A 13,602-nucleotide genomic window follows, 5' to 3' on the forward strand; every position below is an offset into this window, starting at 1 on the left:
AGGTGCTTCTTGAGAAATTATTTAATAATAAATTTCATTAATAATAGAAATGGATTGCATTTTATTTCCATTTTTCATTGCATCAATATTATTCATGAATAAGTCCTCAAGTTAAAAAATATTGCTTATACCAGTCCAAAATATTGCTGTTAATTATTACAATTATTAACCAAACCTATGCATTTTTGTTCAGTAAAAATATCAAATTACATAGGTACCATTATTTAAAACGCACATATATATGACATTTAAATTTTTCCTACTTACTCTGAAAAACAAGAAATGAAACAATAAATAACATTAAATTTAGAAATATTTAATTTTAACTTAAAATCAAAACAAGTAATAATATTTACATTATTGGTAGTAAGCGAAACATTTATTTCTAATGTGAATGGCTTCAAATTTTTACTGGGATTGAAACCTATTAAAAAGTATAAATGCATTTCAACTGAAAATATATTTTCATTGTCAATTATGAACATAATAGTAGTCACTTATAGTTTTGATATCAGGAAATAAGCTTCGTCTAAGTAGTAAAATTCAAACAGTAATTTTAAAAATAAAATTTAACACATTTTGAGTTAAAATTGTTTCAATTCCGCTAAGAATGTAAAATCGTTCCATACAAGATAAAAAGAATTATTTCTGTAGTTGCAGGTTGATTTCACTTATGCACTCTTCTCCGATGCCTATTACAAAGGCTGCTGGTCGTGAAAGCCATTCCACAAATTGGACACTTGTAAGGCTTTTCTCCAGTATGGGTACGAGCGTGTGTTTTAAGAGTACCCTTTTGAGCGAAAGCTTCATTACAAACATCACATAGAAAAGGCTTTTCTCCAGTGTGGGTACGAGCATGTGTTTTAAGAGTACCCTTTCGAGCGAAAGCTTCATTACAAACATCACATACAAAAGGCTTTTCTCCAGTGTGGGTACGAGCATGCGTTTGAAGAGTACCCTTTTGAGCGAAAGCTTCATTACAAACATCACATACAAAAGGCTTTTCTCCAGTGTGCATCTTTAAATGTGCAATAAGATTCCCTTTATGAGCAAAACCTTTATTACAGACTTCGCACACGAAGGGTCTGTCACCGGTGTGGAATCGATGATGGATGATGAAATCGGTTTTCTGAGAAAAAATTTTTCCGCATACATCACATACATAAGGCGCTTCGCCTGTGTGGGTTATGTAATGTCGGTTGAGACTTGATTTTTGAGAGAACTGCTTCTTGCATATATCGCAAAAAAAGCGCTTATAGGCTGTGTATCTTCGATCATTTGTTTTAAGAGCATCTTTCTCACTGGAGGTCTTATCCAATTTCTTCTTACGAGAACTGAATCCGGAAGGCCCAGCCACAGCATTGTCAGCTTCCTTGTTACATATTGCTTCTTTCGCGTTGGCAGCCCTTTTCCCGTTCTTATAATAAAGATGAGAGTTCACTTCCAGTGCAATATGTTTATTTATATTCTCTGATACACCCCTTTTGTCATTTCTTGGCTTCTTACTTTCTGGTGGGAGATCAAGTTCCAAAATGACATTCGCAGTTACAGAAGCATTTTTGTTATCTGAAAAAGAATTTCTTATTACACATTCTAGAGAGTCCATAAAACTATTTTTATCGTTATTTAATGTCTGCCATTTTCTCTTTTCAAGAGACATCTTATATTCTTCATCAGTTGTCGCATGCATCAAATCTGATCCTATTTGCTTTTGCATATCGATAGCACTTGTTCTGGTGACAACGATCATTTTTTCGTAAGCTTCGCATTGGTTGTTTTCAGTTCTGTAACCGGATACAACATTTCCTGAAGAAGTAGTAAAAGATGCATTTTCATTAGTTTGGACTTCAATCAACTGAGCATTCGAAAAAGGATTAAAGTATGAACTATCAGAAGGAGTCCTTTGTTGTTCCTTACCAGAATTCTCTGAAAAAGTCTTAACAATGTTTTTCTTTGAGGAAAGCGATTTTTCTTTTTCATTATTTTGAAACAGCAACAAATTCATGAGCTGAGATTTTTTATTTTCGTTTTTGCCTGAAGCTGGACTTAAACACCGAGAACTGTCATTCGAATTCTCCGTAGTTTTGTCTTTTATTTCATCATGGTGTTTTTCCGATTCTGCTGGCCGTGATTGTGAATACCTGTAATCAAATTTCTTGTGGAACAAGCAAGGGTGATCCTCAACACGTGTCACTGTTTTACCGCAACGTTTGCAATGGCATTGATCCATTATTTTCAATTTAAATAAAATTCTGTCTTATCAGAAATGTACAAGACTCTGTCATTGAGGAGAAGAAATGAGGATTTCTGTTTCTCTAGCAGTTTTATACTTTAATTGTAGTGCTGATGTTTTCAAATTTCAAAACACTTTCTACAGTTAAAACAGATATGAAACTTGAATAAATTATGAACACGTCGTTTCTTAAATAACATGCTAGAGCCCTTTGTCCTGAATTTAAATACAGGATTAGGTTCTAATGAAGAATATAAGACTTACTATGTGAAATCAGTCTTCGCTGTATGATATTTTTTGTTTAATTTTTGATTGCCTATGATATTATTTTATTTAGGTTAATCTGAAAGCCAATTAGTATAAAAAATAGGATTTAGTTTGTTAGTTTGCCTCGTGTTAGAACAGATTTAAGGTGTATGTACACACTTGAAACTTCGAAAATCTTTCAAAATATCGAATATTTTTTTATTGCTTAATAATGTTCTCTGATCCTTTAGCTTTCAAATGATACCAAGATGTTGTCAATATTCGAAATATTTCTCGAGTTATAATTATTTTTCTTGAGGTGCTTTCGTTAAAAACTCTAGTTACGGTGTTTTTAAAACTCATTTTATGGAGAATGATATTTTCCCACTATATTGCTTCATTCAAACATTCATAACTTAACAAGAAATTAATCAAATACAGTTATTTATATATAAAAATAATCTGTATGAAATAGCGGATGTTTTGTGCCTCAATCAAAGTTATATTTATAGAAATAAATTTTTAATAGCTGTTTAAAAGTTAAAATGACAGAAAAAATCTCGCTTTTTCTATTCATCGTTGATGAAAAAATAGTTTTAAAAAAAACTACGCATTTTTATAACTTGTTTGAGGCAGACAACACGAAGACTAATATTAGGCATCATTTCCAACTAGAATTATGTGTCTGTACAAATTAGAATTTAAGATATCATGTTTCAAAAAATAGGCTAATTAGCTTATTAAATATTATTTAATTAATTAATAATTAGTGTAATATGGTTTTTTTCTCGCTGAAATGAGTTTAAACATAGATTAATGACCTACTGTAAAAAAATGGATTTTTAAAGTTAAAATTTAAAAAAAAAATCTTCAAGTGTGTATGTACACCTTAAGGTAAATAACATGAATGATTTTTTTTTTTTACCTGAGTTCTTTTTAACCTTAGTTTTTTATTTTTTAACTGAGTTCCGTAGTTGATTCGAATTTATTACTTTGAGTGTATTTTCTTGATACATTTGAAAATTCAAAACTCCTGTAAGATTTAAAATTGTGAAAAAGATATTATTAAAAAGAAGAAAAAAGAATAAGATTTTGAAGTATATATGTCTGTGAAATAGAAATTTATTTTTCATCATATTTCATAAAAAAATATTTTGGACCTCCGAAAAAAACATCGTATGGACCTCCATATTCCCAGCATTGAAAATGCACATTAGACAAATTTGCATATTTTATTTGTTCTGTATATGTCAACTAAAATATTTATACACAGTATTATAAAAGATGATACAAATCATTGGAAAAAAATTAATACTGAATTTATTTATTTCATAGAAAAGGACCCCTCAGGGGCTCACCTACTATAGGTGAGTACGGGTGTCCCAATCCCGAGGTTCCCAGGGATCTTTACTCCCTTCCAGTTCGCTCTCCTCTACGCCTTCTGCTTTCTGCTGTGTCTTTCCTTCCCTCGACGGCAAGCGAGGGAGCTCTCCATGAGAAGCTGTCGCCGCCCTGTTTGCTTCTTGCTTCTCATGGACAGCCAAAACCCCACGTGTTGGCCGTGCGTGACTACCCATTAGAAAGACGGGTGGTGCACTGTGGTCCCCTGTGCATCAATCGGCTGGTAGATAGTCACCTCAGTGGCTAGTCTGCTAGGGATCAAGCGAAGGGGTTACTCCTTGGGCTTGGCGTTAAGGGTGGTCACTGTCCCCGGGGGTAACTCCGAGCGTATAGGTAACCGATCAGCACTATGGTAAGTACTGAGGCTGGAAGTGCCCAGAGCCAGTGGCTGCCATCCCTTGTTGGGCTCCGTGGTGGGCGGTGCCGTCGGGCCTGAATTTCTACCAATGTCGTATGGGCAAACGGAAATCTGCTCCCTTCAGTGGGCAACAAATCGTTTCAAAGAACTCAATTGCAGCTATCTTTCCAACTTTTTTTCTCATAAAAAGAGTTTCCAAAACGAATGAGACTTTCCATTCAGTATCTCCTTTCTTAGTTGAAAAACGCATCACTGGAAATATCGGAGAAGTAAAGTGCACCAAGAAGCTCCGTTCCGGAGACTTACTAGTAGAAGTTCTGTCCCGGAAACAATCGCAACATACAATGAAATTGAAGTCATTCGGTGATATCCAAATCACCGTTTCTCCACATGTTTCTTTAAATTCCTCCAAGGGAGTTATCTCCTGCGGAGAAATGTTCAATGATGAAAAGGAAGAAATTCTCAAAGAATTGAAAAGCCAGGGGGGGAGTCATGTAAGACGTATATCAATACGGAGAAATGGCGAACTCCATAAAAAAAAATATTTGATTTTGACATATGGGTTTCCAAAACTGCCAGAATACATTAAAGCAGGCTATATGCGTCTTCCAGTAAGACCGTATATCCCCAGTCCACTGCGTTGTTTCAAATGCCAACGTTTTGGGCACTCTAAAACTTCTTGTCGCGGGACACTGACCTGCGCCCGTTGTGCAGATGTCGGTCATGACAGTTCGCAGTGCAACTCTGTCGAAAAGTGTGTAAACTGTAAAGGTGCACACACCTCGTATTCTAGGAATTGCCCAACGTGGTTGCTTGAAAAAGAAGTAATAAGTACAAAAATAAAAAATCAGATATCTTTCACCGAAGCTCGGAAACTTGTGAAATCCCAAAGCCCTACAGGTACTAGCTATGCTTCCATAGCTCAGACAAAGACTAAACAGTCAAAATCTTTTAATATATCGAATAATTCTTTGGCTTTAGAAAAATCAGTTGCAATTTCCGACATACAATCTAGTTCTAATTCAACTAAACTAAGTATTACTCAAAATGAAAGTGTGTCAGTTCCACCCTGTGATGTTGCGACAGCTTCACAGGATTTGCCTGATTTTCAGTTAGTAACAAAGAAAAAGAAATATAAAAAAAAACTCTGAATACCGCAGTTGGAAACCAAAAGGAATCAATAGCAGAAAAATCCAAATTTTGGGTAACCTCGCCTATGCAGGTTCCGACTTCTGTTACTATGGAAGTAAAGAAATCTGCGTCAACACATGTGACAAATCACTACAAAGCTGTACATAAAACTGATTATTTACCAGCTTCTACGATTTCTGACCACATTTCGATAGACAATAATTGTAATAACAAAAGTGACAATGATATCGGGTCGTCTGTGCCTGAAGACGCTATAGACTATGACCCAAACGAAATTATTGAGGAAACTTCCCCTGTTATTGATCTGCAAGAAAAACCAACAGTAATATTTAAAACCCCTACAACAACTGATAATCTTACTGTTAAATAAAAATAAAAAAAGTCCATTTCATTGGGTTAATTTTAAAACATTTCATCCTAAGACAGTTAATACCACTGGTCATGACAAGTACCCAAAGAAATATCATGTCAAAAGACTGCAATGATTTTTTATCCATAATTTAGACATTATCATTTGTCTAATGATTTTATTAAATATCTTTAACAATTTCTTGAATTTTTATCTTAACATAATTTGCATATAGTTCTCCATATTTTAGATTTTATCATCTATATGATTGATCTTTTATTCATGTGTTTCTAAATACTTTCCATTTTTACCATTTGATTGGCGCAGTTTAGCCAAACATTTAATAATATTGTAATATGTACCATTATTTAAACGCGGTTCAAAGTTAGCATTAAACGTTTTTTCCCAAATACTCTGAAAAACTAGAAATGAAATGGTAAATATAATTCATTTTGGAAATTAATTGAATTCAGATTTAAAACCAAAACAAGTAATAATAATTTTTTTTATTGGAAGAGAGCGGAACATGCATTTTTATTACTAATTGACTAAGAGTTTTACTAAAATTCAAAAGACATAAACAGTGTTGAATATAAATACATTTGAACAGAAAATATATTTTCATTAACAATAATTAATATAATACAACTAGCTTATAGGTTTCATATCAGGAAATATGCTTCGTCAAATCAGTAAAATTTATACAGTAATTTTAAAAATAAAATTTTGAACATTTTGAATTAAAATTGTTTCGGTTAGGTTAAGAATGTAAAACAGTTCCATACAAAATAAAAATAATTATTTCTGTCATTTGCAATTGCTTTCACTTATGCATTCTCCTGCGATGCTCTTTACAATTGCTGCTGGTCGTGAAATCCCTTCCACAAATTGGGCATTTATAAGGTTTTCCTCCAGTGTAGGCCCGAATATGTATAATAAGATCACCCTTTTGAATGAAACCTTTTTTACAGAAATTACACACGAAAGGTTTGTCACCAGTGTGAGTCCTAACATGTTTCTTGAGATCACCCTTACGAGCAAAATCTTTTTCACAGAAGTCGCACACGAAAGGTCTTACGCCAGTGTGGGTTCTGTAATGTCTGTTGTAATTTCCTTTATGGGTAAATCTTCTTCCGCATACATCACAAACATAATGGGTTTTGCCAGTATGCGTTGTGTAATGTTGATCACGATGTGATTTCTTAGAGAATTGTCGCTTACATAACGCACATGAAGGGCTTCTAGCTAGTGTGCGTTCGATAAGTACTTTTAAGAGTATCTTTCCTACTGAAAGTCTTTGGAAATTTCTTTTTACGAGGACAGAATCCCGAAGGTTCAGCCACGGCATTGTCTTCTTTCGTGGAAGAAATATGTTCATTTTCGTTATTATTGTGACCCTGAGAATGCATTTGTAATGAAATATTTTCATCCTTTACATCTTCTGCCACTTGCCTTTTGCCATTTTTCTGCTCGTTACTTCCTGGTGACAAATCAGGATTCACTGTCGATTTCGCAGTTCCAGAAATATTATTATTATCTGAAAGAGAATTTCTGATAACACATTCTATCATATCCATAAATCCTTTTCAATTTTGTTCAAAGACCCAGATTTGCTATTTTCAAGAGACATTTTGCAATCATCATCAGTTCTTGCATATTTCAGGTCTAACACACCTGATCCTCTTTGATTTTGTAAGTCAACACCACCTGATCCGATGACAACTATCATATTTTCATCAGTTTCGCGTTGGTCATTTTCAGGACTGTGAGCGTATTCAACATTTTCTGAAGAAGCCGTGAAAGAGGCATTTTCATTAGTTTGGACTTCAATTATTTGAACATCTGAAATGGGATCATAATATGAACTATCACAAGAATTCGTTAGTTGTTCATTAATGAAATTCTCTGAAAAAGTCATACAGCTGTTGTCCTTTGAGGAAAGCGAATTGACTCTTTCATTATTTTGAAAAAGCGACAAATTCATGAGCTCAGATTTTTTATTTTTGTTTTGTACAGCAGCTCCACTTAAACACCTGGAACCGTCATTCGAATTATCCGTAGATTTGTCTTTTACTTCATCATGGATTTTATCCGATTCTACTGGCCATTGTAGCGAATACGTGTAGTCAAATTTCTTGTGAAGGAAGCAAGGGTGATTCTCATTGTGTGCCACTGTTTTACCGCAACGTCTGCAAGGGTATTGATCCATTATTTTCAATTTAATTAAAATTCTGTCATATGAAAAATGAACAAGACTCTGTTTTTGAGAAGTAATCAGGATTTCTGTTTCTTTAGCAGTTTTATACTTTAGTTGTGGTGCTGATGTTTTCAAATTTCAAAGTACCTTCTACAGTTAAAACAGATACAAAACTCAAATAAATAATGAATTGATCGTTTCTTAAACAACATGCTAGAGCCCTTTGTCCTGAATTTAAATACGGGATTCAATTCGAATGAAGAATATAAGACTTAAAATGTAAAATCAGTCTTCGCTTTATGATATTTTTGTTTAATTTATGATTTACTCATGATTATTTTATTTAGCTTAATCTGAAAACCAATTAATACAAAACGTAGAATTTAGAAAGCCTCGTATTAGAACACATGGATGATGGAATTAGATGACATGGATGATGGAAGATATTTTTTTTTCAACCTGAGTTCTACAGTTGATTCGAATTTATTACTATGAGTGTATTTCCCTCATTCATTTGAAAATTCAAAACTCCTGTGAGATTTAAGATTGTAAAAAAAGATATTATTAAAACGATGCAAGAAAATAAGATTTTGAAGTATACCTGTCTGTGAAATACAAATTTATTTTTCATTATATTTCATTAAAAGTATTTTGATTGAGCTTATTCTTACAATTGCACTTATATTTATAAAATGGTTTGAAATTCAATAAAATTCTGTTCAAAAAATATTTTGCGAAATCTTTTATAATATGATCGAATTAAGATCTTTTTTATTCTGTTCCTCTTGCCCGAAAAATTTCTTAGATTAGAAGTGAAGATTGTTGCATTTTTTTCTTTAGTTCAGTAGCAGTTGATTTCTACCGCCATACCATTAGCCATTAAATACTTCAACATCCTCTCTACAATGTTAATTAAATCTCTACCAATTTTTATTTTTCATTTTACGTAAATGTAGGAGAAAGTAATACTTTAATATTCACCTAAATTTTAAACTATTTTATAACTAGTAAATTCCCAAGCCAGAAATTCAGTATTTAACATATACATCTTTAATTATTAAACAGAGACTTCTGCACTTTATCTCTCTGAATGTATCGGATTCAAAACAGGATTATAATTTATATTTATTTTCGTAAGATTAAAAAAAAAAGATTCAAAAAGTCTAAAAAGTATGAAATAAATGAAATATCAAGGTTTAAAAATAAATGTTACTTAAATGGCTAAACAGCTTTTAAATGCTATAGGTGTTTAGAATTATAAGGATGCAATTAGAAGAATTAAGAAACAAATTCTATAATAAGAAATCATCGTCAGTTCTATTAAAAAAATACACCTAAAAATTGCGCAGAATTGTTCAATCGAAGTCGCCAATCATTGCAAGCATAATGAGTATAAATGAATGACAGCCTTTTGAATAAGAATTGAATGCTGAATATAGAGTAAGATTCTATCACAGGAATTTCTATACATACATCAAACAACTGTATAGTTCTCTGAAACTGAAAGATCTGTAGATGTCGTCGTGTGGAAATTTTATTTACTAGTTGAAGGAGGAGGATAAGTCATTCAAACATCTAACATTATGTTTATCATTAATAAAAAAAAATAAAAAGTTGGCACAATTTAAAAATTTTTCAATTTAGTTTATATTAAATTTTTCTAGGATGTGACAAATTTAAACAGCTGATATTAATTTTGTGATCAAAATAGAATACTGTTATTGCTTCCTTTTTCATTTCATTTAATTCATTTCAAATTAATGTTTTCTTTTGTAGGAAACTTTTCTTTGATATTTTTCTCTATAACTAAGTAATGCATCTGCAATTTATGTCAAATCTCAGAATAATATTTTTCAATACCTTGCACCGCAAGCTTCCAAAACCAAAGTGAATTTTGAATATATATATATATATATATATATAAAATCTTACCATTTATCTACTTAAAATTTTTTGTCGATCATTTTCTTCTTTTAATATTCCTTGCAGGGTGGATACCTCATCTAAGGGCTCAATATGTTATTTTTAAATCTAATGATTTTCTTACTTATATGTTAGACGTTTAATCGTTATATTTTGATGTTTTCAGGTGTCATGTGTATAATTCCAGCAATGATAAGGGAAACAGTGGTGGACTGTTATGAAAAATAGTGTTTACCAGGTTGCAATTTCAGGAGGGGCAATCGATTATATGCACACATATTTATACATGTGTATCTAAAAACGATCAATTAGCAGAATTTTTTCCCAGTCTAAAAGAATTTGTTCGATAGATTATTAATTGCACTAATCAAACATTCCGTATGCTTAAGTAAGTATGGAAAATTAAACATAAATGCAAGTTAATTCTGAATGTTAATTAGGTTTTCAAAGATGTGCAGGTGGTGATATTTTTTATTGTATCGATAATTTGAGATTTTTTTTTTTTTTTTTTTACTCACCTTAAAATAAATTTCAATCTATCAATCACATAAGGAATACTTCTTATTTACAGCTGAATAGAGATCTCTACAGAGATCTACAGCTCAAAAGTACAGAAATAAGTTAAATGCTTTTCACTGTTTTAAGGAAATGTGAACAAGCATTTTAGCTTTCTATATGATTTACAAGTCCATCAATAATTATTTATGCATCACATTCATTTCATAACTCCCTTTCAATTGAACTCAATAAGTAGGATTTCAAGTTAACCTCATAGAATGAATTTCTTAATATATTCATAAGAACTTAACCATTCAACATACACTTTCAAAGTGCTGTTGAATGATTGATAAGACTCAGACGATTGTATTAAGTTCATAAATGTTGTCATGTTCTTTATCAAGAAGCCTATTTGGCAGTAAAATGTGTACGTAGGTGTGCCACTGTTAGATAAAGAAATAAAGAAATTGGAACGTACAGTAGCTCCCAAAATTGAGTATACACTATACTCTTTCTTCTTTAATTTTATTCTTTTTGATCTTAACATTCCTATTTATGGATAATATTTATAAGAATATACATTAACAAAAGTATTAGGCTAAAAAACAAAAATTAGGAATCAATAATATTTTGATTGCAGTAATTTTCATGTCAAACTTACAAATTGTCAGACAATTGTCAAGTCACAGAATTGAGTATACATCTAGAAAAATCTGTCAACAAAAAGAAAAAGAGATAAATTAATATTTTGTTACATTTCCTTTTGCATTAAGAAGAGCTTGTAAACGGTGTGGCATTCAGTTGACAAGAGTTTGAGTTGTTTCGCGGGATATTTTCGACCATTCTTCTTGTTATACTCTTTTTAAGCGTTCCTTACCCCTAATATCGTGTTTTTGAACCGATTTTCCTAATTGTGCCCACAAATTTTCAATCACATTGAGATATGAAGATTAAGGAGAGGTGTGTAATTGCATTTTACAATTATACAACAACCATAACTTAATCATTTTAGCTGTATGTTTCGGGACATTATTTTGTTGAAACAGAAAACTTGATCCTAAACACAAATTCTGGGCACTTTGTTTTAAATTGTTTTTCAACATATCCAAATATTTAATTTTGTCCATGATTCCATCAATGAAAATTAAATTTCCCACTCCTTTTGCAAACATACAGCTCCATACAAGAAGTGAACCACCTCCATGCTTGACAGAAGGATTGATATTTTTAGGAAGAAGTTCAGAATTGGGCTTTCTCCAAACATAACATCGACCCTACCTAAAACATTGAACTTACTTTCGTCACTGAATTCTTTTCTCTCGATTTACTTTGGAAATGAATGGTTTTGTTCTGGCTACGCAACCATTATAATTTGCTTTTCGGATTACTCTTCGAATTGTTTCTGCAGAAACATACATTCCAAGTGTTCTCGAAGTAGATGTAGCAATTTTTGTAGCACTCACCTTAGGATTGTTTGCTATCACTCGAATAGCTCTTCTCTTGGTCGTGGCACTGAGGCTTTATTTTCTTCCTCTTCCAAGTTTATTAGCAATTTATCCATACATTTTATACTTCTGGATAATTTTTTGAACGCATCCGTGCCTCCGTTGAATTTCCCTTGCAATTTCTCATAGAAATTTACCATCTTCAGACAATCGAATAACAAGTTTCCGAATTTCCACATTTGTTTCATTTCTTGAGCTCATTATGATGACCAAAACGTTTGTTTTCGCTTGGAAATCAATGATTGTTAATAAAAGTAACAAAACTGTTTTACTTATTCATTTGGAAATAAATAATGGTAGTCAAGTCGCATATTTTATACGGTGTATAGTCAATTTTGTGACTTTGGAATGTGCAACTTTGACACAAAAATGACTGTAATAAAAATATTATTGATTTCTCCGTTTTGTTTTTTTAGTCTAATACTTTTGTTAATGTATATTTTGTCGTTCTTATAAATCGTATCCATAAATAGGAACGTTAAGATCAAAAAGAATAAAATTAAAGAAAAAAGAGTATAGTGTATACTCAATTTTGGGAGCCACTGTATATATTTTGGAAGGGCGGAATATGAATTTCGACGAGTGTATATATATATATATATATATATATATATATATATACAAAAGTATTAGAATCAAGTTAATAGGAAAAACAAAAATCAAATAAAAATTAAACCAAAAAAATTTATTAAAAAAATATAAAAAAAGAATCCGGCCTGAAGACTTTTTCAAGGGTCACTCTCAGGCAGGGATTCAAAGAAAGGGATTTTTTCTGTGAGGACATACAGACATTGTCTAATAATGATTCCTCGTGACCCGAAAATCCCCTGAAATTATGTTCAAGAGATATACCATTTTAACAGAAAGGAAATACAAAATAACAAATTAGAAAAAAACCACAACAAAGTAAAAATACAATAACAAAAATAACAATAAAAACAAAAACTAGCATTAAAATTAAAATTAAAAACGAAAAGGCCAGCACATACCATCCAACAGTCAAGGAAACTTTAATCGGTTGTGATTCCCTGTTTTTAAAAAAATTAACGGTAAATTATGTAAACAGAGGTAGGCTCCCAGCGCCATCTATTGAGTGATCCAATATCCAAGTAAAGTTCTATTTTTATTAAAGCCAAAGGATTAATCCCAAACCATACCTTGTTTAATTAAAAAATTGACATTACAGTAATTTCTAGGAAATTCATTTTTAATTAAATTTTTAAGGAGGATGTTAGATGCTTCAATATAAGAGTTTTTATTATTGCAAACCCTTTTGATCCTGTTAACTTGTGAGAAAATTAGATTTTTGAAAATTTTAGAGTTTAGATTGGAATGGTAGTTACATAGTTTTGTTATTTTAAAGTTGAAATCATCCCTTTTATCGTATATACCAACTATTGTTTTATCATTAGCAATTTCGATTTTTAAATCCAGAAAGGTAGCCTCAAGTTGATTTTTATTTGTATCTTTTAGAATTAAATCTTTTGGATAGCAATTAGTAATAATATTAGTATTTTCGAAGTTAATCAAAAGTAGGTCATCAATATATCTCCACCCGTTTATTAAATTATATTTAATTATTTTTTTCTCATAGTAATGCAGGAAAATATTAGCCAAAGCACTTGAGAAAGCTGTTCCCATTGGAATGCCCTTGACTTGTTTATAAAAATTATTACCATTAAACACGTAATTTTCAGTAATATTAAAATTACATAACTCAAGCCAGTTATTTTTAGGAAT

General features: G+C 31.6%; 2 protein-coding genes across 2 annotated transcripts; one reads left to right on the forward strand and one right to left on the reverse strand.

Annotated features, from left to right (window-relative positions):
• Positions 1 to 667: 667 nt before the first annotated feature.
• On the reverse strand, positions 668 to 2,230 carry LOC129972032 (zinc finger protein 436-like). Its single transcript, XM_056086013.1, has one exon. The coding sequence runs from the start codon at positions 2,228 to 2,230 to the stop codon at positions 668 to 670; it is 1,563 nt and encodes a 520-aa protein (XP_055941988.1).
• Positions 2,231 to 4,333: 2,103 nt separating this feature from the next.
• LOC129972035 (uncharacterized) lies at positions 4,334 to 5,389 on the forward strand. The gene has a single exon (XM_056086015.1). It carries the CDS (start codon positions 4,334 to 4,336, stop codon positions 5,387 to 5,389), a length of 1,056 nt encoding a protein of 351 aa, XP_055941990.1.
• Positions 5,390 to 13,602: the final 8,213 nt, after the last annotated feature.

Source organism: Argiope bruennichi, chromosome 6, assembly GCF_947563725.1.
Source record: "Argiope bruennichi chromosome 6, qqArgBrue1.1, whole genome shotgun sequence".
Classification (NCBI taxonomy): Eukaryota; Metazoa; Arthropoda; class Arachnida; order Araneae; family Araneidae; genus Argiope; species Argiope bruennichi.